At 37.6% G+C, this 25,280-nt stretch overlaps 1 protein-coding gene and 1 pseudogene across 1 annotated transcript; one reads left to right on the top strand and one right to left on the bottom strand.

Annotated features, from left to right (window-relative positions):
- Positions 1 to 3,113: 3,113 nt before the first annotated feature.
- Positions 3,114 to 25,263, top strand: CCDC110 (coiled-coil domain containing 110). The gene is made up of 7 exons (XM_058723409.1): positions 3,114 to 3,223; positions 3,563 to 3,667; positions 20,329 to 20,384; positions 20,649 to 20,714; positions 21,912 to 22,022; positions 22,766 to 24,881; positions 25,190 to 25,263. The coding sequence occupies exons 1-7, from the start codon at positions 3,214 to 3,216 to the stop codon at positions 25,237 to 25,239; spliced, it is 2,514 nt and encodes an 837-aa protein (XP_058579392.1). The 5' UTR covers positions 3,114 to 3,213; the 3' UTR covers positions 25,240 to 25,263.
- Positions 7,389 to 7,970, bottom strand: LOC131508125 (ubiquitin-ribosomal protein eS31 fusion protein-like; annotated as a pseudogene).
- Positions 25,264 to 25,280: the final 17 nt, after the last annotated feature.

Below are 25,280 nucleotides of genomic sequence, written 5' to 3'. Positions count from 1 at the left end.
GACTAAAATGAACAACTCAGGAAACAACAGATGTTGGTGAAGATGTGGAGAAACGCAAAAACTTTTGCACTGTTGGTGGGAATGCAAACTGGTGCAGCCACTGTGGAAAACAGTGGAGGTTCCTCAAAAAATTAAAAAGAGAGCTACCCTATGACCCAGAAATTTCACTATTAGGAATTTATCCAAAGGATACAATAATACACATATATACATACATATATTCTAATATATATGAATATGTATTCTAATATACATTAATATAACTATATATTGAACTATATAAACTAATATATACGTATGTGTGTGTGTACATATATATAAAAGAACATTACCTGACGACCAAAAAGAATGAAATCTTGCCATTTGCAACATGGATGGAACTAGAATGTATGTATGATGCTACGCGAAGTAAATCAGAGAAAGACAAATTTCATATGATTTCACTCATATGTGGAATTTAAGATACAAAACACATGAACATAGGGGAAGAGAAGGAAAAATAAGGTAAAAACAGAGAGGGAAACCATAAGAGACTCTTAGATACAGAGAACAAACTGAGGGTTGCTGGAGGGGAGGTGGGGGAGAGGTTGGGCTGAACGGGTGATGGGCATTAAGGAGGGCACTTGTTGGGATGAGCACCAGGTGTTACGTGTAAGTGATCAATCACTAAGTTTTACTCCTGAGACCACTATTACATGATATATTAACTAACTTGGATTTAAGGATTTAAATTTAAAAATTTAAGGATAAAATAAGTAAAATATAAATTTTTTTCTGATATTTGCACTATTAGTACAGTACTTTGTACTGTACTGTTAGGACAGTAGTCTTTCCTATGAGTACAGAGCCTGATGCAGGGCTTAAATTCACGAACTGTGAGCTCCTGACCCAAGCTGAAACCAAGAGCTGGACACTTAACTGACTGAACTACCCAGGTGCCCCTTGAATCTTTTGCAGTTGAAGTATCAAATCTTTTTACGTAAGGAAAAAATATCAACACTGTCACAAAATCTCACCTTAGACTCTGAGGTCTAGAGCTTCTATTCCCTGTCAGCCTCCTATGTACCCACGGCACCGATGGTAGCAGATCCTGTCCCACGGGGTCCACTAATCCTCACAACAATCTTGGCAGCTCCCTGTTGTACAGACGAGTAAACCCACGAGCAGACAAGGGCAAGTCACTGAAACGCCTTTACCCGCTAACTTCAGAATGGAGTTTCAAGGACAGGCTGTGATGGGTGACAACAGTTTTAGGTGGTCCTGGGTATTCAGGTAAGACTGCCTCAACACACATTCTCAAATGCCGTGAATGCCCCCCAATGAGATGTGTCCACCATCCACCCTCATTTTTACAGCTTTCAGGTTCTCTCTGATCAGAGAAGAGGGTCCCCATGTGTGATTGTTCGCATGAGGCCCTACATAAGGGCCTCTTCTGAGGGGATGCCATTCATATCATAGACATTTTTATTACTTAAATATTATTATATTTAATATTATATTTAATATTATTTTATTTATTAATCTTTATAACTTGGTAGGCTCCAAACATGGAGTTTTTTATGTTAATTACAAGATGTTTCTGACAAATTATTTTTTCTTCTGTGACTATATATATCTGATTCAGTTTACAAAAGAAAAATGTTTAAAATCCAAAGGCCTTGTTGACCCAATTTCTAAGTTGACTGTCCTTCTAAGTAAAGAACTACTTTTCTGACTGATTGGGAAGTATCTTAAAAGTATGTCTCTACTGAGATTAGGGGACTGGCTAAATTTGAGTTTGACATCGTAACTCTTTTCATCTGCTTTTATATCCTATACTAAATGGTGTCGCAAAATCCTCCCAGGTAGAGCCCCAAGAAATTTCTGTGTGATAATCAATATCACTTGCCATCATAATCTATATATCTCACATAGACAAATTAGAGTTATTAGAGAACATTACATTATATTATCATTATTAATATTGGATATTAATACGTCATGTGAAAGATATTATAGTCTGTCATGGAAATTTCATTAGTAGAAATTAGCTTAATAAATTGTAGTAGCTTTTATCTGCATACTCACTTCAAAATACTGTAAATTATTTAGAGTAGTAATTTAACAGACACACTGCTGAAAACATTTGTAGCTCTCCAGAAGTTAATTTTGTCACTAGCCATCATCAATGGAGAGCGTAAGTTCTCAAAAACACAATTTATTGAAATTGTCTACAATGCCACAATACTCAAATTTTCTAGAGATCATCCTATTGTTAACAAGAAAGTATATCAAGCAAACATTGAGACTATCATGAGTTTCATTTCCATGAAAGCAAAACATATAATTATTATACAATAAATTATTATATCATAACTTTAAATTCCTTATTGTGACTTAAAATTTGAATTTTCCATTACTTTATATTCTATCTGGAATGGTTGCTATTGCAAAATAAATAATATATATTCATTTAAAGCTTTTACTTAAAGAGCGCCATTTTCTGTTCTGCATAAAGTATTGACTGCAGCCACACCAACCAGTCCTTGGCTGAACGAGCTCCAGTTTCCAACACAATATCCATCTTTTGCAAATGGTTTGCCCAGGTGCACAGGAAATTAGCCTGCTTTGACATATGGAGATCAGTGCCTCTGCATCAGCTTTAATGTGTACATTTTCATACATCTCATTGTTATTTTAAGATTATTACTGGAAATCGGGGTCTTCTTTTAACCATAGCAAACAAAAGTCCTTTCACAATATTGGTTTTGGATCGATCAAACCCCCAAACATTGAAACTACTCTGGCGGAGGGGTCGGAAAAAACGAGGAATGAAGCAAAATAAACAATGAAACCAGGAAACAGAAAGTTCCTAGGTGTTTGCCTGTCTCCAAGCATTCCCCTTTGTCCACACAGCTTTGGTCCAAAAGGTGCAGTCTTCGGTCAGACTATGATCAAGATCAAGTTCTGGTCAGCGGAGAAGCCGGGAGAAAAATGCCCCAGTGAGACTGGCCCCAGGCCTGAGCGCACAGCAAGCCCCGACTGTCCCCGGCGCGCTGGTGGCTGGATGAGCATCACAGCTCCCAGACCCCGGACCCCAGCTCGCACTTCCGCTCCGCACCCACCCACGTGCGTGCCCCGCAGCCGGGTTACCAGGCAACGGGCTGCCCCTGCGCGAAGCTACTGGGGCGGAATGCATGGGGGAAGGCAGTTGGGAGAACTTGAGCAGCAGAAATGAGTCCGGGTAAGAGTCCCAGAGGAGGGGCCATGGGAAGTGGACGGGCAGTGGAGGGTGCCCGGACCCGTCCACCCCCGAGGCTGGTCCCTGAGTGCCGACTTCCTGACTAGCAGCACACCCCTGCTGTTCCTCCACGCCCCCCCCCCCCCCCCCCGGGGACTAAAGCACCGCCTCCATCCCCACGCCCAGCCTTTGCTTCCGGCTGCTGCGCCACCAGGTCCCGCCGCGCTGCGTGGCCCCGGCGCGCCCTCCCGTGGCCTCTAAGGGCGTCCGCGTCCGGAATCGTACGGTTGGCCTCCCTGCTCCCAAAGAAACTAAAAGCCACCTATTATGGTTCTGTTACAGAGAAGCATCCGGAGGAAGAGGATGAAGTTGAGTGCGTTCTCCTCTCAGCGTCCAAGATCCTAAATTCCTCTGACCGGATAAAGGAAAGTGGTGGCAGTGAAACAGGTGAAATCTCCAAGGCCAAGGAGTCATTGGGGAACATTATTAGAGAACATCCACCGGCAGTAATGTTTCTGCCTCTTACTACAGGCAAAGGGTACCCTTGTCTAAACCCACTGGCCCAAGAGGTGCACTGCCAGGACATAGGTACTTCCAGTAACTATTATTAAAGTACTAGGTAACACAGCACACCTACTTTGTGCCAGATGGTGTTCCAAGCACTTAAGTATATTCATTTAATCATCACAACAACCCTATGAAGTACTACCATTATCCACATTTTACAAGTGAGGAAACTGAGGCACAGAGATTAACTCCCCAAGGTCACATGGCAGCAAATGAAAAAACCAGTAAGTATTCAGCAGAATGGTGCCAGAGTCCAGGCCTTCACCATCATATTATACTATACTGCTTCTCTAAATATCAAATAAGAATGATATTTTGGACAGATGCTAAACAGATATATATTTTAACAAAAGGACCTTTTTACAGTAAATATGTGTGGACCACAGGATATTGTATAGGGAAGATATTTGAAATAACCAAAGAGCTATAATTCAAGCTCCACATAAACCATGAACAAGATGTAAATTCCCAACTAGGGGTATCATACTGAGAATACTGAAGTTGGACTCCCACTTCCTTGAGAGAAGCCCAAGGAGCCTACACACCTCTTGCAGGAAGCTGGTGGTCAGTGTGACATGCCAGGGAAGGAGCAGAGCACTCTGAGTAGAAGGCGGTATCTAGAATGATGGGCCAAGTTAGGACCCCCGGTTGCCTAAAACCCACATGTGACATAGGGGTGATCCGGACACAGAAGTGACATGAGGTCAGGACAGGATTTCTGCATCTTCATAAATCCAGGACCATCCCAAACACCTTGTTGAGCAAGGTCCCTGAAAGAAAAGCTAGAGCAGCCACATGTCACCAGACCAAAGACACCTGGATGCCCAGGGACCACCAGTGTAAACATCTCAATGGAGGCCAGCAGGACAGTGCAATGACCTGCCAGCTGTCCACTCTTCTGTGCCCCAGCATCCATGACGATATTCAGGCATCCTTGTGCAATCAGGAAACATGAACAGGGAGAAAGAGTCTTCACAGAGAGTTTAGAGGTTGCATCAGCTCAATATTTACCTCAAAAAGAGCATTTAAGGTGAGAAGAAACTGAGGTAATCTAATTTGGCAAGCTCGTGTGTTATCTAACATGAGTGAGATTTAGGACTCTGGGGAAAGATCCCAGCATAATAGAAAATGAAGATACAGGCAAAATAGTACATACACTTATTTAAGAGATATAGTTTATCTTGCGAAAGCATAGGTGCTCTAAGTGCAGGGTCTAGCAAGGGCAGGTTTTCAGTAACATAGATTCTAAGTCAAGGGCTGCCTTGGATGGCAAAATTAGGAGGTATGACTTTGTTCCCTCCCTTTTTCTGTTCTATCTACACCTTATTGTCACCGTGTGATCCATTCCCTGAGTACTAACCAACAGAATATTGACCCATTTGCATAATGCTGAGTTACAAGAAGCTGTGTAGTATTTCTTAGATCTCTTTAATTTTAACAGAATAAGTGGTTAGCCTGTGTAACCTTTGATTTATTGGAATGGATATGTGAAGGATATACTTTAAACTTCAAGATATCCAGTGTGTTGTTTTTAGCACCCCTGTTCTACCTAAGTCTTCATTCACTCATCCATTCATTCATTCATCCATCTAACAAATATTTTTAAGCAAGTGCTGTCCTAGGTGCTGAGGATCCAATAGTGAACAAAATATGCAAAATCCCATGAAGCTTACTTTCTGATGGGAGGAACAAAGGAGACTGTGTGTAAGATGGGAGTAAATCCCATGGAGAAAAGTAAGGCACAGAGGGAACAGGGGAGTATGTGGACTGTCAGAGGTGAGTGAGAAGTGTGCATTTTAAATAGGGTGGTAGGAGACCTCACTGGGCAGGTCACGTCTGAACAAAGACCTGAAGGAGGTAAAAAGTAACCAGTGCAGTTTTCTAGGGAAGGAGCAGTCAAGACAGAATAGCAACTGTCCAGGCCCTGAGGTAGGAAGATGCCTTGCATGTCTGAGGAACAGCTGGTGTTGGTGGGAGCAGAATGAATAAGGGGGAGGGGCAGAGAGGGATCAGAAAGGAAACTGGGGAGGAGGGCACTGTAGTTCTGCATAAGGATCTGGGGGTTATTCTGCACAAAATGGGAAACATTAGAGAATGTGGAGTGGCCATTTCTCCCCTCCATTGCATTTGGAAGTTTTAAGGCTATCAAATCATCATCATGTTGTTACTAACCTCGTCTCTGTAGTAGTGATTAGAGTAAATACTTCTTGAGCATTTAGTATGCGCCATGCATCCTGCAAAGGACTTTACCTACCAACTAGATGCTAACTAGGTTTATCCCTCATAGCAAGTGTGTCGCAAAGCCAGGATTCAAGCACAGACAACCTGACTCTGTAGCTCCCGTGACAGTGCCTCATGCAGACAGTGTCACACCTCATTAAGGCTTTGTAAAACAGTTGCTTCTGGGAATGAATTTGAATTGTCATAGCAAAACCTCATATTTGAACCTGAGAATTACAAAGCTTTGACTACAGAGTATCTAACATCCTATATTACAGCATTACTATGCTGCATTGTAAAAACTCATTTGTTCTCCTTGGTCTGTTAACTGCAAGTATGCACTTAATACAGGCATATCTCAGAGATATTGTGGGTTTGGTTCCAGACCATTGCAATAAAGAGAATATCACAATAAAATAAGGCAAATGAAAAAAATAAAATAAAAAAAATAAAGTGAGTCAAATGAATTTTTTGGTTTCCCAGTGCTTATAAAAGTTATGTTCATATTACTGTAGTCTTTTAAGTGTATATGAGCATTATGTGTAAAAAAAACAATGTACATACCCTAATTTAAAAATTTTTATTGGGGCACCTGGGTAGCTCAGTTGGTAGGCATGTCAGACTCTTGATTTTGGCTCAGGTCATGATCCTAGGGTTGTGGAATCGAGCCCTGTGTTGGGCTTCTGCACTGCGCATGGAGCCTGCTTAGGATTCTCTCTTTCTCCTTCTGCGCCTCTCTACTGTTCAATATATATATATATATATATATATATATATATATACACACACACACAAACACACACACATATATATGGCTAAAAATGCTAAACAAGTTATATTTCATTTATATATATATATATTTTTTTTTCATACATATATATGAAAATGAATACCGAAGTTGGACTTTAAAGGGTGTGTGGGTGTGTGTGTGTGTGTGTGTGTGTGTGTGTATAAGGGTTTTTTTTGTTTTTCACTTCTGACACTAATATATATATATATATATATATATATATATATATATATATATGGCTAAAAAAATGCTAAAGCGAGTTATAGTCACAGATTACAAATCACCATAACAAATATACTAATAGCAAAGATTTTTGAAATACAGTGAGAATTACCCAACTGACACAGAGACACAAAGTAAGTGATGCTGTTGGAAAACGGTACCAATAGACTTGCTCGACACAGAGTTGCCACAAACGTTTGTGAAGCGCAATAAACCGAGGGGTGCCTGTATGTTGAATATGACATAATCCTCTGTAGATTTCAGAATAAATTCCCCATGTCTCTAATGGCCTCAAAAGCCACCTCACTGATAACTGTCTTTTCTTTTTTCTTTTTCCTTAGTTCATGTCTTTTATTAACCCATATACAATTACTTGTCTTTGGGTTTGTTGAAGCAGTAGGTCAGACGCTTGCCATGTCTGTCCGAGTGGCTGGCTATACAAACCCCAGCAGCACATTCATCAGAAGGGCACTCCAACGAAGGCGACTGGTTTTGCCATTCTCATCCACCTTACAGTATTTCAGGACAGCCAGCTCAACTTTCTTTCTCTTATGCTTACTCTTCGTGAGAGTGGTGAGAGACGTCTCCTTCCTTTTCCTAGCACCACCACAAAGTCTCAACAAGATGAAGTGGACTCCTTTTGAATGTTGTAGTCAGACAAAGTACGTCCATCTTCCAGTTGCTTGCCAGCAAAGATCAAACTCTGCTGATAAGGAGGAATTTCTTCCTTATCCTGAATCTTGGCTTTCATACTTTCTATTGTATCCGAGGGTTCGACCTCAACACTGAGGGTCTTTCCTGTAAGGGTTTTCACAAAATTTTGCATCTTGGTTCCACCGCAGATGGCAGATCAGAAAGGAAAGCTACGCGCCAGCCCACAGGGTTTTCTTGTTTTTCACTTCTGACACTAAATATGGGACAGCTAGAGAATTTAATTCAATATAATATGATTACTGTTTCTTACATTCCAAACAGAGTATAAGCTTCTTCAGGGCTGGGACCATATCTTCCACTCAGTCTACATACCGCTCAATATTTCATGTTTAGCAAGGACTTAATAAATGATGACCTGTCATTGCGTGTCCTCTACAGTTCTTCTTTGGTAATTTCCCTTCCAATTCTGGAATCACATAACTCTATGCGGTTAAGTATTGCTGAATTCTAAGATTAGTTTTCCTTTGGAAATAAGTAGTAACCAAAGTCTCTGAAACTCGTTTTAAAAACAAAGACTTATTCTAACAGCCTTTAAAAATTGATAGGGGCCCCCGGGTGGCCCAGTCGGTTAAGCATCCAACTTCAGCTCAGGTCATGATCTCACAGTCCGTGAGTTTCAGCCCCATGTCAGGCTCTGGGCTGACAGCTCAGAGCCTGGAGCCTGCTTCGGATTCTATGTCTCTCCCTCTCTCTCTCTCTCTCTCCCCCTGCCCTGCTCGCACTCTCTCTCTCCTGACAATAGACGTTAAAAAAATAAATAAATAAAATTTGATAAATCCAACTCTCTGCCTATTCTCTATCTTCACCGAATCATCTGAACATTGCAGGGGAAAACCACTCACTTCTTAGTTGTAACATGGATCTCAGTGCTATTTAGAAAACTACTTCCCCAGAAAATGCTTTTTCAAACCTTCTCCAAGATAACTATTTCACTCTTGTTTCCTTAATCTCCAAAACCTCTCACCGCTACCTCTCAACTCATTAACATAATCTCACACTACATGAAAATGGAAGCAATCAGACCCAAACTCCCTTCTTTCCTGCTCAAACTTAAATTTTGCTAACCTACCTGCTTCTCTGTACCCATACCATCTGCTGTCCCTCATTTCTTTTTTTTTTTCAAGTTTTTACTTAAACTCGTTTAACATACAGTGTAGTATTAGTTTCAGCTGTACAATATAATTATTCAGCACTTCCATACATCACCCAGTGCTCATCACACAGAGTTGCCACAAACGTAATCTCTATCACCTATTTAACCCATCCTCCTCCCCTCTCCCTTTTGGTAACCATCAGTTTGTTCTCTATAGTTAAGAGTCTCTTTCTGGATTTGCCTCTCTGTCTTTGTTTTTTCCTCTTTGATCCTCTGTTTTGTTTCTTAACTTCCACATATGAGTGACATCATATGGTATTGGTCTTTCTTGGACTTATTTCACTTAGCATAGTTTCTAGCTCCATCCATGTCTTTGCAAATGGTCATATTTCATTCTTTTTTATGGCTAATATTCTATTGTATATGTATACAACACTTTTCTTCATCCATTCATCAATCAATGGACACCTGGGTTGTTTCCATAATTTGGCTATCGTAGATAATACTGCTATAAACATCAGGGTGTATGTACCCCTTAGAATTAGTATTTCTGTATTCTAGGTAAATACCTAGTAGTGTGATTGCTGGATCTTGGGTAGATCCTAACCTTTTGAGGAAACTCCATACTGTTTTCCGGAGTGGCTGCACCAGTTTGCATGCCCACCAACAGTGCAAGATTGTTTCCCTTTCTCCACATCTTCACCAACACCTGTTGTTTCTTGTGTTGTTGATTTTAGCCTTTCTGACAGCTGTGAGGTGATATCTCACTGTAGCTTTGATTTGCATTTCCCTGATGAAAAGTGATGTTGAGCATCTTTTCATGTTTTTATTGGCCACCTGGATGTCTTTGAGAAAATGTCTATTAGTGTTAATTGAGCATTTTTAATTGGATTACTTAATTTCTGGGTGTTGAATTTTATAAGTTCTTTATATATTTTGGATACTAGCTCTTTATCAGATATATAAATATCTGAGATTTGTAAATATCTTCTCCCATTCTGTAGGCTGCCTTTTAGTTTTGTTAACGGTTTCCTTTGTTGTGCAGAAGCTTTTAATTTTGATGTAGTCCAACAGCTTATTTTTTATTTTGTTTCTCTTGCCTCAGGAGACATATCTAGAAAGAAGTTGCTATGGCTGATGTCAAAGAAGTTATTGCCTGTGTTCTTTTCTAGGATTTTTATGGTTTCAGGTCTACATGTAGATCATTAATCCTTTTTAAGTTTATTTTTGTGTATGGTGTAAGAAAGTGGTCCAGTTTCATTCTTTTGTGTGTTGCTGTCCACTTTTCCCAACACCATTTGTTGAAGAGACTATGTTTCCCATTGGCTATTCTTTTCTGCTCTGTTGAACATTAATTGACCATATAATTGTGGGTTTGTTTCTGGATTTGCTATTCTGTTCTATTGATATATGTGTCTATTTTTGTGTCAGTACCATACTGTTTTCATTACTACAGTTTTGTAATATAGCTTGAAGTCAGGAATTGTGATGCCTCCAGCTTTGCTTTTCTCTAACAAGGTTGCTTTAGCTATTCAGGGTCCTTTGTGCTTCCACACAAATTTTAAGATTGTTTATTCTAGTTCTGTGAAAAATGCTTTTTGTAGTTTAATAGGGATTGCAGTAACTGTGTAGATTGCTTTGGGTAATATAGACATTTTAACAATATTTGTTCTTCCAATCCATGAGCATGGATGTCTTTCCATTTCTTTGTGTCATCTTCAATGTCTTTCATTAATGTTTTGTAGTTTTCAGAGTACAGGTCTCTCACCTCTTTAGTTAAGTTTATTCCTAGGTATCTTCTTATTTTTGGTGCAATTGTAAATGAGATTAATTCCTTAATTTCTCTTTCTGCTGCTTCATTATTGCTGCATGTAAATGCAACAGATTTCTGTGCATTGATTTTATATCCTACAACTCCACTGAATTCATTGATCAGTTCTAGCAGTTTTTTGGTGGATTCGTTCAGGTTTTCTATATATAGTATCATGTCATCTGCAAATACTGAAAGTTTAACTTCTTCCTTACCCATCTGGATGCGTTTTGTTTTCTGATTGCTGTGGCTGGATTTCCATTACTATATTGAATAAAAGTGGTGAGAGTGGACCTCCTTGTCTTGTTCCTGACCATAGGGGAAAAGCTTTCAGTTTTCCCCCATTTTGGATGATATTTGCTGTGGGTTTTCATACATGGACTTTATTATGTTGAGGTGTGTTCCCTCTAAACCTACTTTGTTGAGAGTTTTTACCATGATTGGCTGTTGTACTTTGTCTGCATCTATTGAAATAATCATATGGTTCTTATCCTTTTATTAATGTGATATTTCACATTGATTGTGAATAGTATACCACCCTTGCAACCCAGCAAGAAATTCCACATGATCGTGATGAATGACGTTTTTAATGTATTGTTGGATTTGGTTTGCTAGTATTTTGTGGAGAATTTTTGCATATATGTTCATCAGGGGTATTGGCCTGTAGCTCCCTTTTTCGTGTGGTCTTTATCTTGTTTTGCTATCAGGATAATGCTGGCCTCATAGAATGAATTTGGAAGTTTTCCTTCCTTTTATATTTTTTGGAATATTTGAGAATAGGTATTAACTCTTCTTTAAATGTTTGGCAGAATTCACCTGTGAAGCCATCTGGTCCTGGAGTTTTGTCTGCTGAGAGTTTTTTGATTACTGATTCCATTTCTTTGCTGGTTATCAGTTCAAGTTTTCTATTTCTTCCTGTTTCAATTTTGGTACTTTATGTCTCTTAGGAATGTATCCGTTTTTTTTCTAGGTTGTCCAATTTATTGGCATATAGTTTTTCATAATATTCTCTTGTAATTGTTTGTATTTCTGTGGTGTTGGTTGTTATTTCTCCTCTTTTATTTGTGATTTTATTTATTTGGGTCCTTTCTCTTTTCTTTTTGATAAGTCTTGCTAGAGGTTTATCGATTCTATAGATTTTTTCATAGAACCATCTTCTGGTTTTGTTGATTTTTTTTTCTTTTTTATTTCTGTATCATTTATTTCTGCTCTAATCTTTATTATTTCCTTCCTTTAAATGGCTTTAGGCTTTGTTTGTTATCCTTTTTCTAGCTCCTTTAGGAGTAAGATTAGGTTATTTATTTGAGATTTTTCTTACTTCTTGAGGTAAGTCTGTATTGCTATAAACTTCCCACTTAGCACTGCTTTTGCTGCATCCCAAAGGTTTGGGGCCGTTGTGTTTTCATTTTCATATGTTTCCATGTATTTTTTTTTTTTAATTTCTTCTTTGATTTCCTGGTTGACTCATTCATTGTTTAGTAGCATGTTGTTTAACCTCCATGTGTTTGTGGTCCCTCCACAAATTTTTTCTTGTGGTTGACTTCTAGTTTCATAGTGTTGTGGTCAGAAAAGGTGCATAGTATCATTTCAGTCTTTTTGTATTTGTTAAGACTTGTTTGTGATCTATTCCAGAGAATGTTCCATGTGCACTTGAAAAAAATGTGTATTCGGCTGTTTTAGGATGGAGTATTCTGAATATATCTGTCAAGGCCATCTGGTCCAGTGTTCCTTGTTGATTTTCTGTTTAGATTATCTGTCCATTGATATAAGGAGGATGTAAAGTACCCTACTATTATTATCAATTAGTTAATTAGTTCCTTTATATGCCTTATTGCTTTTGTTGTTGTTTTGTTGTTATTGTTTTATATATTTGGGTGCTTTCATATTGGGTGCATAAATATTTACAATGATTGTATCTTCCTGTTGGATTGTCCACTTCATTGTTATATAATGCCCTTCTTTGTATCTTATTACAGTCTTTGTTTTAGAGTCTACTTTGTATAAAGTATCAGTATTGCTACTCCAGCTTTCTTTTGACGTCCATGATAATGATATGATAAATGTTTCTCCATCCCCTCACTTTCAATCTGCAGGTGTTTTTAGATCTAAAATGAGTCTCTTGCAGGCAGCATATAAGTGAGTCTTGTATTTCTATCCATTCTGACACCCTGCGTCTTTTGACTAGAGCCTTTAGTCCATTTACAGTCCAAGTAATTACTGATAGATATGTTTATATTGCCATTTTACTTGTTTTGTGGTTGTTTCTGGAGATTTTCTTAATCCTTTCTTGTCTTTTTTTCATGGTTTGTTGATTTTCTTTAGTGACATATTTACATTTCTTTCTCTTTATTCTTTGAATGTTTATTAGTGCTTGTTGATATATACTTACCATTAGGCTTGTATATAAACTTTTCTGTAAATAGCAGTCTAAATTAAGTTGATGGTCATTCAAGTTGGAACCCATTCTTTTTTCCTCTCCTCCCCACATTTTAGTTATACATTATTATATTTTATATCCTTTGGTGTGAGTTCCTTGACTGATTTTTACAGAAATATTCATTTTTACCACTTTTGTGTTTTCTACCTTTATACTGTCACTTTTGGTCTCTCCTTTCCACTGGAAGAGTCCCCTTTAATATTTCTTGCAGGGATGATTTAGGGGTCATGAATTCCTTTGGTTTTTGTTTGTCTGGGGAACTCTTTGTCTTTCCTATTCTGGATGATAGCTTTGCTGGATAGAGTATTCTTGGCTGCAGACTTTTCCCATTTATCTCTTTGAATATATCATGCCACTCCTTTCTCATTTGCAACGTTTCTGTTGAAAAATCTCCCTCTAGCCTTTTGGGTTTTACCTTGTAAGTTAAGGACTTCTTTGTCTTGCTGCTTTTAAGAATTTTTATCACTGTATTTTGCAAATTTAATTACAATATGTCTTGGCCTGCTTTCTGTTGATTTTGATGGGAGTTCTCTGTGCCTCCTGGATCTGGATATCATTTCCTTCCCCAAAGTAGGGAAGTGTTTAGCTATTATTTCTTCAAAAAAATGTTCTGCCCCCTTTGCTTGCTCTTCTTCTGGGACTCCTATAACATGAATGTTATTACATTTGATGGAGTCACTGTGTTCCCTAAGTCTATTCTCATTTTGCACAATTCTTTTTTCTCTCTTTTGTTCAGCTTACTTTCCATTACTCTAAGTCATTAATTAATTTCTCTACTTCTTCCAGCCTACTGTTCATTGCATCAAAGTGTTTCTAATCTTGTTTATTGGACTCTTCATTTGATTATTTTTTAACCCTTTTGTCTCTGTGGTAAGGATCTCACTGATATCTTCTATTCTTCTCTCAAGCCCAGAGAGTATCCTTATGATCATTGCTTTAAATTCTCAATCAGGCATGTTACTTACATCTGTTTCACTTAGATCTCTGGCCTTGGCCTTATCTTGTTCTTTCGTTTGGGACAAATCCTCCATCTTTGCATTTTATCTAAGGCTCTTGCCTTCTCTGTGTTAGAAAAACCAGTTATGTCTCCTGAGGTCATGTAGTGCCCAAGGCCTGGCACTTTGGGGAATGTCTCTGGTGTGATGCATACACTCTACTCTTGCATTCTGGCTTCTCTATCCTTCGGGCTAGTCATCTGCAGAGGCTCTCCTTGCATGCTGTGGGCAGTGTTTGGTCCCTGGCCTGAATGTGGTGAGTTTTAGCTCACAGATGTGCTCTGGTCTGCTTGTGAAATGAGACCTGTCACCACCTCCACCAGAACTGAGACCCTGCAAAACTCTCTGTATTGAGACATGGTGTGGACAGGGTTTTGCACTAATCTTCTCGGGGAGGGACCTGCCACACTGGAACTGAGGCAAGCATGTTTGAGAATGGAAGTTCCACTAAAGTGCAGAGGGGGTGGTACTTGGTGTAAGCAAGTTAGGCAGCTAGTGTCTGCACTGCACTGCTTCTTGCAGGTTATGCTGTGTTTATGCTGAAGGGTAGGAGGGGATGGAAATGGCACTGGCCAGCTCCTTTGTTCCTGGAGAGGTGTCTGTGAATGATGCCCCTCAGGGATGTGCTCTGAGAAGAGCAAATAACCCCACTGTGTGCCCCACACGCTCTTCAGATTGCTATTTCCACATTGTCCCCTGGTTGTTTGTCTGCCTGTTCTCTAGATGCAGCACAGTGCTCTATCCCAACCAAGCCTACTGATCTTTAAAACTCCAGGCTTTAAACCCCACTGGTTGCAAGAACTCATGGAATTCAGCCCCTCTCACTTTCTAAGCCATTGGCTTTGAGGAAACATTCTCCTTATGAATTCCCCTGTGTGTTCCTCTCCCTTTTTTTTTTTTAGCAACCATGTCTCCTTCCCTTGTATAGCAGCCATGATCTGTTTCTCCCCTAAACCACATTTCCACACTTCCTGTCATCTTCAATGTGGCCTCTTCTCTCCCTTTAGTTAAGGAGACTTTTCTGTCAGTCTTTAAGTTGATTTTTGGGGTAGTTAGGATGATATGATAATTATCTAGTTGTGTTTGTGGGACAAGGTGAGCCTAGGGTCCTCCTACTCTTCCATCTTCCTGCTCCTGTTCTTGCTGTCCCCAGTTTCAATGGAAGAATTACCCCTGCTCAAAGCTCATTTCCTCTTTATCAAAGCTCTCCTGGAACTCTCAAGTACTCAGATTCTGCAATTAGCCTCCCTCATCCTTCAGTATTACTCTTCTCCCTTTCTACTACATGATTCCAGCAGCAAGCAGGCATGTTAAAATCTCCCATGGTTAAAAAATTCTTGACCTTCACATCACTTCTAACATGCATACACCCTATTCCACTAGGCACTCTCTTTCTTTCCACAGTAAAATTCAAAAACAGCTGCCTATATTCAATGCCCACAAACCTTTACATTCCATTCTCTCTAGCCACTTCATTTGGGCATTTGTGCCTGTCACTGCACAGAAACTTCCCTTGTCTAGGCCAGTAGTGACAACTGTATTTTCCAATAGTGTTCATAACAATTCCCCTGAATCAGAGACAGGACTATCCCACTGCCTGTGGATGTCCACTTTGATGTCTAATAGAAAACTTAATTTTATGTATAAAAACTTTCCCTAAAAAATCTTCCTACTCTATTCTTTTCCATTTTAGTAAATAACACCATCATTCATCATCCATCATCCATCTGTTCTCACCAAAAACCCAGGAGTCATCCTTTCTTCCTCTCTTCTGGCTACATTTAATACCCCAGCAATGCTGCTGGTTTTATACCCAGAATCTATCCTAAATCAACCTATTTTTCTCCATCTTCCCCTCTGCCATTCTAGTCTAAGATACCTTTGTCTCTCACTTGGATTACTGCAGTAGCTCTGCAATTGCCACCTTATAACCCATTATCATGTGGCAGAGTGACCTATAAATGTTTCTTTTCAGATCAAATCATTCTTCTGATTGAAACCTTTCAAAGTTTCCCATTTCACTTAAAATAAAAGCAAAACCACTCGGGTTGGCCCACAAGTTCCTACATAATCTATTCCTGTCTCCCCCTCTCACCTCTAATCATCCCGGGCTTCTATCTGCTCATTAAGCTGAGGCCATATTGACTTTATTTCTGTTCTGCAAACACAGATAAACATATTCTGCTTCAGGATCTTTCCATGTCCTCTGCTCTGAATCTCTTCCTATAGATATTCACATGGATGGCCTTTTCTTATCATATGGGAATCCCAGCTAAAAACTCATGTGACCAGATAGGTCTCTGCTAAGCACTCTCTCCACTGCTGTCCCATCCTCCCTGTCACATTAGCCTATCCTCTTTGTGTTATTTATCCCTATTTGTAAGTATCTTGTTTCCTTTTTTCTTTCTTTCTTTTTTTTTCCTGTTCATTCTCCAGAATGGAAGCACCATGACCACAGGAGACTTGGTTGTCTTATTCATTGCTGTGTCCTTAGTATTTACCTACAACAGAATACCACACATTGGACACTCAATACTTGAATGAATGATGTTGAAGGAATGAATCACTAAATGTGAAACAAAAAAGCTAAATCACTAACTTATAAAAATGATTCTAGACTTTCACATAGAGATTTTAGAGCCAAGGAAGATCCCAGACCTCCTTCCCCCAGCACCAAATGAAAAGATCAGTAACAACAACAAAATAGAAAACCAGCAAAAACGTCACCAGCAGCACCTGAAGAAGGAAATTGGAAAATAGAGGCCAAAGATAAAAACAGAAGATGCTGGCAAGGCAAAGTACAGACTACCTTCTAACACTGCTTCTGACTTTTAGAATAAAACAAGTCAAATCCTGAAAATATTCATTAATGCCTCTCCCACTCCAAATGTGGATACAAAAAGAGGAAATACCTGTGTCTTCCTTTCTGCTGATTGGGGTTTGGATGGGTACAGAGGAGCAGCTGGGAAGATAGATGAGTAAACCTGGACACTGATCAACAGGGGCTTACTTTGCTCTAATGAAAGAAGTTATGAGTAGGGCTGCCACTAGCTCATGGGCTGCCTCTGTGTGGATTAGAGAAAGGTATAACCAAACTCTAGGTATATGCAAACCCAAATAGGGTACTGGTTAGCTGACTGTAGTGGAACATGGGACACATTTCAGTCCGCATATATCTTCTGGCCAGGAGCTCTTGTGTAGTGAACAACCTGTATGGTCTTATGTGGCAGTCCTAGTTCCAGGACTCTGTACTGAATTAAGGAAATAATCCCAATCAAGAGAATATCTCCTTAGGGTAATAGGATATATCTCCTATAGATTTCTAAGTAGTCTCAGAGAATAATAACAACAAAACAGCAAAGATCACATCCTCCAGCAAAGGCTTCACACAGCTCCAAATGATCTCTCGTACCCCAGACCTCATCACCTAATTTTTAGGCTACAGAAAATGGGTAGGAAAACACACTGGCCCTAAAACTGTATCTCAGAGGAATAGACCATTGGACTCTGGGAAGGATGCCAAGAGAAAACATCTATATTATGCCAAAGAAAACAAATTCTGAGCAGAGTTGCTCAGGTTACACTGACCTACATGAAAAGAAGCAACCTGGTAACTGCAATCATACTGTGGTCAAAAAAGAAGGAAGAGATGGAGGGAAGCAAATATATGTAGAACCACTATATGAATCCCACATTCTTTCTTTAAAAACTTATATTTGTTATATCCCTTCAGTAAGTCTCTAAATTTATTTTGACCCAGTATTTCTTACTTGGTTTTAGCAAAAGAAATCCTGTACTTTGCCTTGAATTTGCAAGTCCTCCTAACTGAAACAAAGGAAATCTATGCGGAAAAGGGAGGCTGGCCCTACTGATGCAGAAAGGAGATGGAATTTTGGACAGTAAATCCATCAAGAATAAAGTTGAAGGCTGAAAATATTTACGATAATAATGTCCTATCTTTGTGTTTAGCTCTGTGGAAATCATAGTCACATAGCAAAATGTAAAACATCATAAAACATCACAGCGTGAAAATAATATAATGAGCAAATATCATGAAAAGTAGGGAGTAAATGTGAGAGCAAGTATAATGCTAATTTTCTCATCATTTACTTCCTTTCTTGGCAGGGAGTAACTCAATACTGAATACAATGGAAATGAATGTTATTTAAAAAATAAAAATTCCAATCTCTTAGTCCTTCTTGTGATATATTTCCATTAGCTCAGAGGGATCTCATAGGAAATAATCTTTCATGTAGTCAAAAAAATTTGAATACTAGTGATAACTTCAACTATTTGCAGTTTTCTTTATTCTCTGAAACATAAATGCAATACCATTTATCAAAGTAAAATGTATAATATCCCACTGTTCTAAAATCATTTCTTTTTTCCTGCATATATGCATAGACAGCTGACTGAAGGGAGGGTACCTAAAATTCATAACAGTTAATTCTGGGCAATGGGATTCTAGGTAATATATGCTTTTTGATTTGAATTTTTATCTATTTGAGGTCATTAGAAGCTGTCCTTGAGTCTGAAAAAATTGGGGGTGCCTTGCTGCATTAGTCTGACCTCATCTGAGTTTGGTTTTTTTTTTTTTTTTTTTAATGTCTCTGAGATAAATATTTCAGACTACCATTTTATTCCTAGTAAGATGCAAAGTTCAGCAATATCCAGAGGACTCGCTGTCCTTCTCTGCCTTCTGATGAAGGTGGGAGTCTTTAATTGGCCAAATGGCTCCAGGCTCTGAACCAGAGTTGCTCTCTCAGTGATGAGGGCCAGATGGCAGATAAGAGGGGTGCCTATACTTTGCAACCAGCTCCTATGACATCTGGTAGACTGTCATTTGAAGGAGAGATGTGCTGACCTCTTTTAAAACCTTCTCTTAGCGCAGAAATTGTCATCCTAGAGGAGCATTCTATCATAACTCTCACTTCATTTGGGACACTGAATATTTTTAAAAGTGTTTAATAAAAATTTACAAAGCAAGCTAAAAGCCTATTTGGATAAAGAAGGATGTATGTCAGGAAATCTGCAGTTTATAGTCTCCTGTTACGGATCTATAATCTATTTTCTAGGAAGGTATACATAGATCTTTATAGTACCTTGCTTAAAGGCATGACAAAAATTATGCTTTGTTTATCCAATTTGTTTTCCATGGTAAGGAGGAAAAACATCACATGGCCATTTCACAGACAGAGACCTATACAGTACTTTGTGAAAGGTCTCCCATAACAGGATCATTAGTTGTTTTTGGTTTTTTTTTTTTAATGCAGCTTACATTGCAGAAACAAAAATATTTGTTTTTGAGAGTTCCAAGTTTGGCATTACACGTTAATGGCCTATTATAAAAGTAAAACGATGGGAATGCAAGCTGGTGCAGCCACTCTGGAAAACAGTATGGAGGTTCCTCAAAAAATTAAAAATAGAACTACCCTACAACCCAGCAACTGCACTACTAGGCATTTATCCACGGGATACAGGTGTGCTGTTTCGAAGGGACACATGCACCCCCATGTTTATAGCAGCACTATCAACAATAGCCAAAGTATGGAAAGAGCCCAAATGTCCATCGATGGATGAATGGATAAAGAAGATGTGGTGTGTGTATGTGTGTATGTATATATATATATATATATACATACACACATACACAATGGAGTATTACTTGGCAATCAAAAATAATGAAATCTTGCCATTTACAACTACATGGATGGAACTGGAGGGTATTATGCTAAGTGAAATTAGTCAAAGAAAGACAAAAATCATATGACTTCACTCATGAAGACTTTAAGAGACAAAAAAGATGAACATAAGGGAAGGGAAACAAAAATAATATAAAAACAGGGAAGGGGACAAACAGAAGAGACTCATAAATATGGAGAACAAACAGAGGGTTACTGGAGGGGTTGTGGGAGGGGAGATGGGCTAAATGGGTAAGGGGAATTAAGGAATCTACTCCTGAAATCACTGTTTCACTATATGCTAACTAATTTGGATGTAAATTTTTAAAAATTAAATAAATAAATAAATAAATACAAAAAGAAAATAAAACCACTATTTATAACCTCCAGAAGGCATTTTAAGTCAAGCAAAAATTATTTGACTTTATTAAGTGACTAACATTGGGTTCTTCCTAAGGTGAACATCAAACTTCTCATTCTCTCTCACTATCCAAGAAAGTTAGGAGGCTATTTTGCATCACAATTGTTTTAAAAAAACTTAAGAATTAGATCACATGGTTTTTCAATTTTGCTTTTTAGAATATGGCTGCATATCGGAATCAGAAAATCAAATCCAACCACAATCAGCATTGAAAGTAAGTTCATTTTCATTTCATCTTATTTTCTCCAAATACCTATGTAAAGGCTGATCTTTTTCAGAATAAATATTTCCTAAATGCACATGGGTCTTCCACAAAAATCTCCATGAAAATGGATTGGAGAATTGGCAAGAATGACTAAGAATGTGAGTCCTCTGACCCTCATGTGATCCTTTCTGGAAATAGGCAACTTTGGGGGATACATATAAAAAGAAATAATAACAGTTTCAACTGATCAATTTCATACCATGTTTGTTATAGGCCCTTCAGCATCAACTGGAATCATTTCAGGCTCTCCGAATACAGACTTTGCAGAATGTTAGCATGGTATGTTTCTTTTAATCTCTATATGGGAAATAGCCAAACTTAAGATACCACTCCACATTTGTAAGCTAATGATCATTATCCAACTGATTAGTTTTTGTTAGAATATAATAAAAGGTTACAAATATTCCAGGCTCAAAATTTGTTTGAGGGGAACCATTTCTGTTACAGTTGAATTTGGGTCAACTATAGTCAAAAAGGAATAGTACTCGCCGATTTTTTAAAAACATATATGTTTAAAGTGCTACCTATATACAGTCTACAAATAGGAACTCTCATTATAAGTGATGTGAAATCTAACTCAAACTGACTTAGGGAAAAAGTGTACTTGATTAGCACACATAACTGAAGAGCCTGGGAACAGTTCACCTGAGGATGGCTTAATCCATATGATAAGGACTTCTGTCATAAGGAACAACGCTCCTTATTTTGGTTCTGCTTTCCACTGTAATGGATTTTCAGACTTCATGTGGTAGCAAAAGAGCTGCTAGAAGTTCCAGGCTTTTATCCTTCCAGATTCCAGTTGGAGAAGAGATGATGCTTTTCTCTCTTAACAGTTTTTCCTAAGGTTCTTGGCCTGACTTGGCTGCCCCAGATTGGGTCATATGCAATGCCTGAGCCAATCCCTGTTCAAAGGGAGGCAGTGTTCTGACTGGTTAGCTCTCGGTCACATGCAGCTGGAAGTGGGATCACCAAAAGCTCGTGGGACTTTATCCAGAACAAATAAGGGACAGTATTTACAGAGGATAGGGTATGGATACTGGTGGTGCTTAACACAACACATATTCACTAAAGACCTAATATAAACTTCATCCTAATATTCTTGTACTAAAAGCAACTGCAAGGAAATGGAAAGAGAAGATAAACTCCTCCTGAGTGACAGAATGGATTCTATTCTGATGACAGAGATCAAAAGTCTCTGCTTTATTCAACAATGTAAAACTCAAGCATCCAAAATTACTTGAATATTGTTCATAAAATTTTATTGCTTTACTAAATTTTTTGTTTATCATATAATAAAGGTATAATTTTCTTAAAAATTCCTGTAATAACAGAGATTATAATAAATTACATTATATGAATGAAAAGAATTTTTATGTGCAGGAAATTTAAAGGTATCATAATATCTATTATTGCTATACATTCATAAGTTTCTAAATCTGAAATCAAATTCTAACATTATCAATTTATCTTTTAAAGGTACAGTCTGAAATCAGTGAAATCTTGAACAAAAGTATTATTGAAGTAGAAAACCCACAATTTAACTCAGAAAAAAATCTAGTATTCGGAACACGCCTTGAAAAAGCTTTGGTATGTTATTCTGTTCAAAACTACTTCTCTATTTAGGTACTTCAAAAATGTTACTACAACCAGTTTATCTTCCCCTTTACATTCTTACCTTCTTCGTGGGGCAAACGGACTTTGTGGGGCAGAGGAATACCTAAAAGATTCCCAAGTAAACTGAAATACAAGGCAAGTTTTTTTAGCCTTTCTATCCACTTAGGAATTGTTCTACTTTTAGTAGGATTGACCTAGACCTGAGGTGCATTCCCTAGAAACAAGCTGGAACGAGAGTCACTCTGTCTACACTGATTAGAACTCGCATTTCTAGAATAGTCACAGCCCTAGAATCATCCAAAATAGGAAATGCAAAGGTTGACCAACAGCCCAGAAGGGGAAATATTCATTTCCCTTAAACTACCTACTGCATTTGACCTATTGCTTCTATCTTCCCCATCAATCTATGATGGCCTCTTGAAGGATTCTAAATTTCCATTTCTGAAATTGAGGGGTTTGGCCCATGTATGTCACCCTCTGAGGAAATAAGCGCAATTTCTAAGCAAATTGTGAAGACCAGAGTTACAGATCTCAAAATAACTGTTGTTAGATTTTTCTAGAGAAAATTAATCACATTTGTTAGGTTTCTTTGCTGTAGAAATGGATAAAATGTTCATTTTGGTTATAAAAGCAAATCCTCCACAAAATATTTTCTTGATTTGCTGGTCATGTGGCAAATGATAATACATTTACAGTGTGCTTTTTATTGTCACTAGCCTATAGAGAATCAAGAAGAAATCCTTTCTATGGAGAAAATTCATCCTTTTGAGGAGTCTAACGCTATTCATTCAATGGAAGAAAAATTCAGCGGTGATAGTGTTAACAGTCTCTCTCAAGGTATAGATATGACATCCCAGATAAATTTCAAGGACGTATTAACTCTGAGAACTTCAACAGACAATTCACCTTCAAACATAATTATGAATCCTTCAGAAAATTCTGACATGTTGAAAAATTATAGTAATCTTTATAATTTTCTACCTAATGTACCTCAAAATATGATGTCTCAAGCTGATACAGTAATTCTGGATAAATCCAAAATTACTGAGCCTTTTCTCAAGCACAGATTTTCTGAAAACTTAGATGATATCTGCCATTCTATCAAACAAATGAAGGAAGAGCTACAAAAGTCACATGACAGAGAACTGGCACTTACAAATGAACTTCAAACTTTAAAAACTGAAAGAAATGTTCCAAGCAATGGTAAATATGAACTGTCTTCAATTCACAAAGAAAAAAATAATTTTATTAAGGAAGAAAATATAGAAAGTAACTTAAATGAAGATATGAAATCAAAGAGAATTTCTGAATTAGAGGCATTAGTAAACAAATTACTCCCACTCAGGGAAACAGTGTCAAAATTCCATGTGAATTTTTGCAGGAAATGTAAAAAATTATCTAAGAGTGAAATACACAGGGGAAAGAGAAATGAGAAAAACAGTAAAGAAATTCCTATCACTGGCAAGACTATTACAGATTTAAAATTCCATTCCAGAGCTCTAAGACATACACTGCCATTCTCTGACTCAACAAAATATGAAATAAAAGACAAAGAAATGCAACCGTTAGTAATAAAACAAGGGCCAATAATATTTGAAAATGAGAAAACATCCAAAGTCAATTCTGTTACTGAGCAGTGTGTTGCAAAAATTCAGTACTTACAGAATTACCTAAAAGAGTCTGTGCAGATACAAAAAAAGGTAACAGAACTGGAGAATAAAAATCTAACCCTTAAGACCAAAATAAAACCTCTTGTCTTTACCACACAATCTCTAATACAGAAAATTGAAATATATGAAAAGCAACTTAAGAATTTGGTTGAAGAAAAGAACACTATTCAGTCCAAGTTAATTAAAAAAGAAGAAGATGGTAAAGAATGTCTTAAAGAATTGAAAAAAATAATTGGTAAATATAATGTTCTCATAGGACAAAATAAAACTCTAGAGGAAAACAACAATCAACTTTCTTTGGAGAAGCAACAAATGATAGAAACATTAGGTCAACTAAAAAGCAAGGAACACAAAATTCAAAATGATATGGCCACGGTCAATAATGAAAATAATCGTATGAGTATAGAAATGGAATCAATGAAAACAAATATTCTATTGATACAAGAAGAAAAGGAAATGCTAGAGAAAAAGACATACCAGCTTTTAAAGGAAAGAAGCTCGCTTGAAAATGAACTGAAGGAAAACCAACTAGAGATAATGCAGCTAAAAGAGAAGGAAATATTGGCAAAAACTGAACAAGAGACACTTTTTCAAATAATAGAAACAGTTAAAAATGAAAAACTTAATCTCGAAAAAACATTACAAGAATCTACTGCTGCTAGACAAATGATGGAAAGAGAAATTGAGAATATTCAAAAATACCAATCTACTGCAGAAGAGAATTTTCTGATAGAAATTAAAAATGCAAAATCAGAAGCAAGTATTTATAAGAATAGTTTGTCAGAAATGGGCAATGAATGTGAAATGTTATCAAAAATGGTAATGGAAATTAAAACAGATAATCAGATTCTAAAAGAAGAACTAAAAAAACATAGTCAAGAAAATATAAAATTTGAGAATAGCATCAGTAGACTTGCAGAAGACAAAATACTTTTAGAAAACTATGTAAGAAGTATAGAAAATGAAAGGGATACCTTGGAATTTGAGATGCGGAATCTTCAAAGAGAATATTTAAATCTAAGTGAAAAAATCTGTAGTCAACAGAGTGACCTATCAAAAATGGGTTATATTTCAAGAAGAGAGAAACTCCATTTTGAAAAGTATGATATTTATGAAGACATTTCTGGCCCTAGGAGTAGGCCTTTGGCTCCTGATTTGAAAGGTATGTAATATTGTGGTGGATTAGTAGAGACGTGTATAAGATTTTTTTCACCTACTGGGCACTAGCCAGAGTTCAGTAATAAGAAGGAAACTTTTAATATAAATACAATTTAGTCTTATAAGATGTGTATCCAATTTATTATACAGTGGAATTTAGGAATTTTGCTCTTTTGGTAAAAGTCATGTTGTTATTTTACTTATATTATTTCTATACATTGTATATGCACAAAGCAGGGAGCAAGATTTTTTATTTTGTTTTCTGAAGTATACTTGGCACTCCCATCTTAAAAAATTCTTTTTTTTCCCCAGGAAATCCAAGTCAAGTGTATCAATTGCTTCCATCCAAGATATGTAAATAAATTTCTAAAATGATTGTTTCAAAATCCTTTGTCCAGTCCTT

The sequence above is a fragment of the Neofelis nebulosa genome, chromosome 3 (genome assembly GCF_028018385.1).
Source record: "Neofelis nebulosa isolate mNeoNeb1 chromosome 3, mNeoNeb1.pri, whole genome shotgun sequence".
Lineage (NCBI taxonomy): Eukaryota > Metazoa > Chordata > Mammalia > Carnivora > Felidae > Neofelis > Neofelis nebulosa.
The sequence above is the reverse complement of the archived record's forward strand: the minus strand, read 5'-3'. Positions and strand labels throughout refer to the sequence as shown.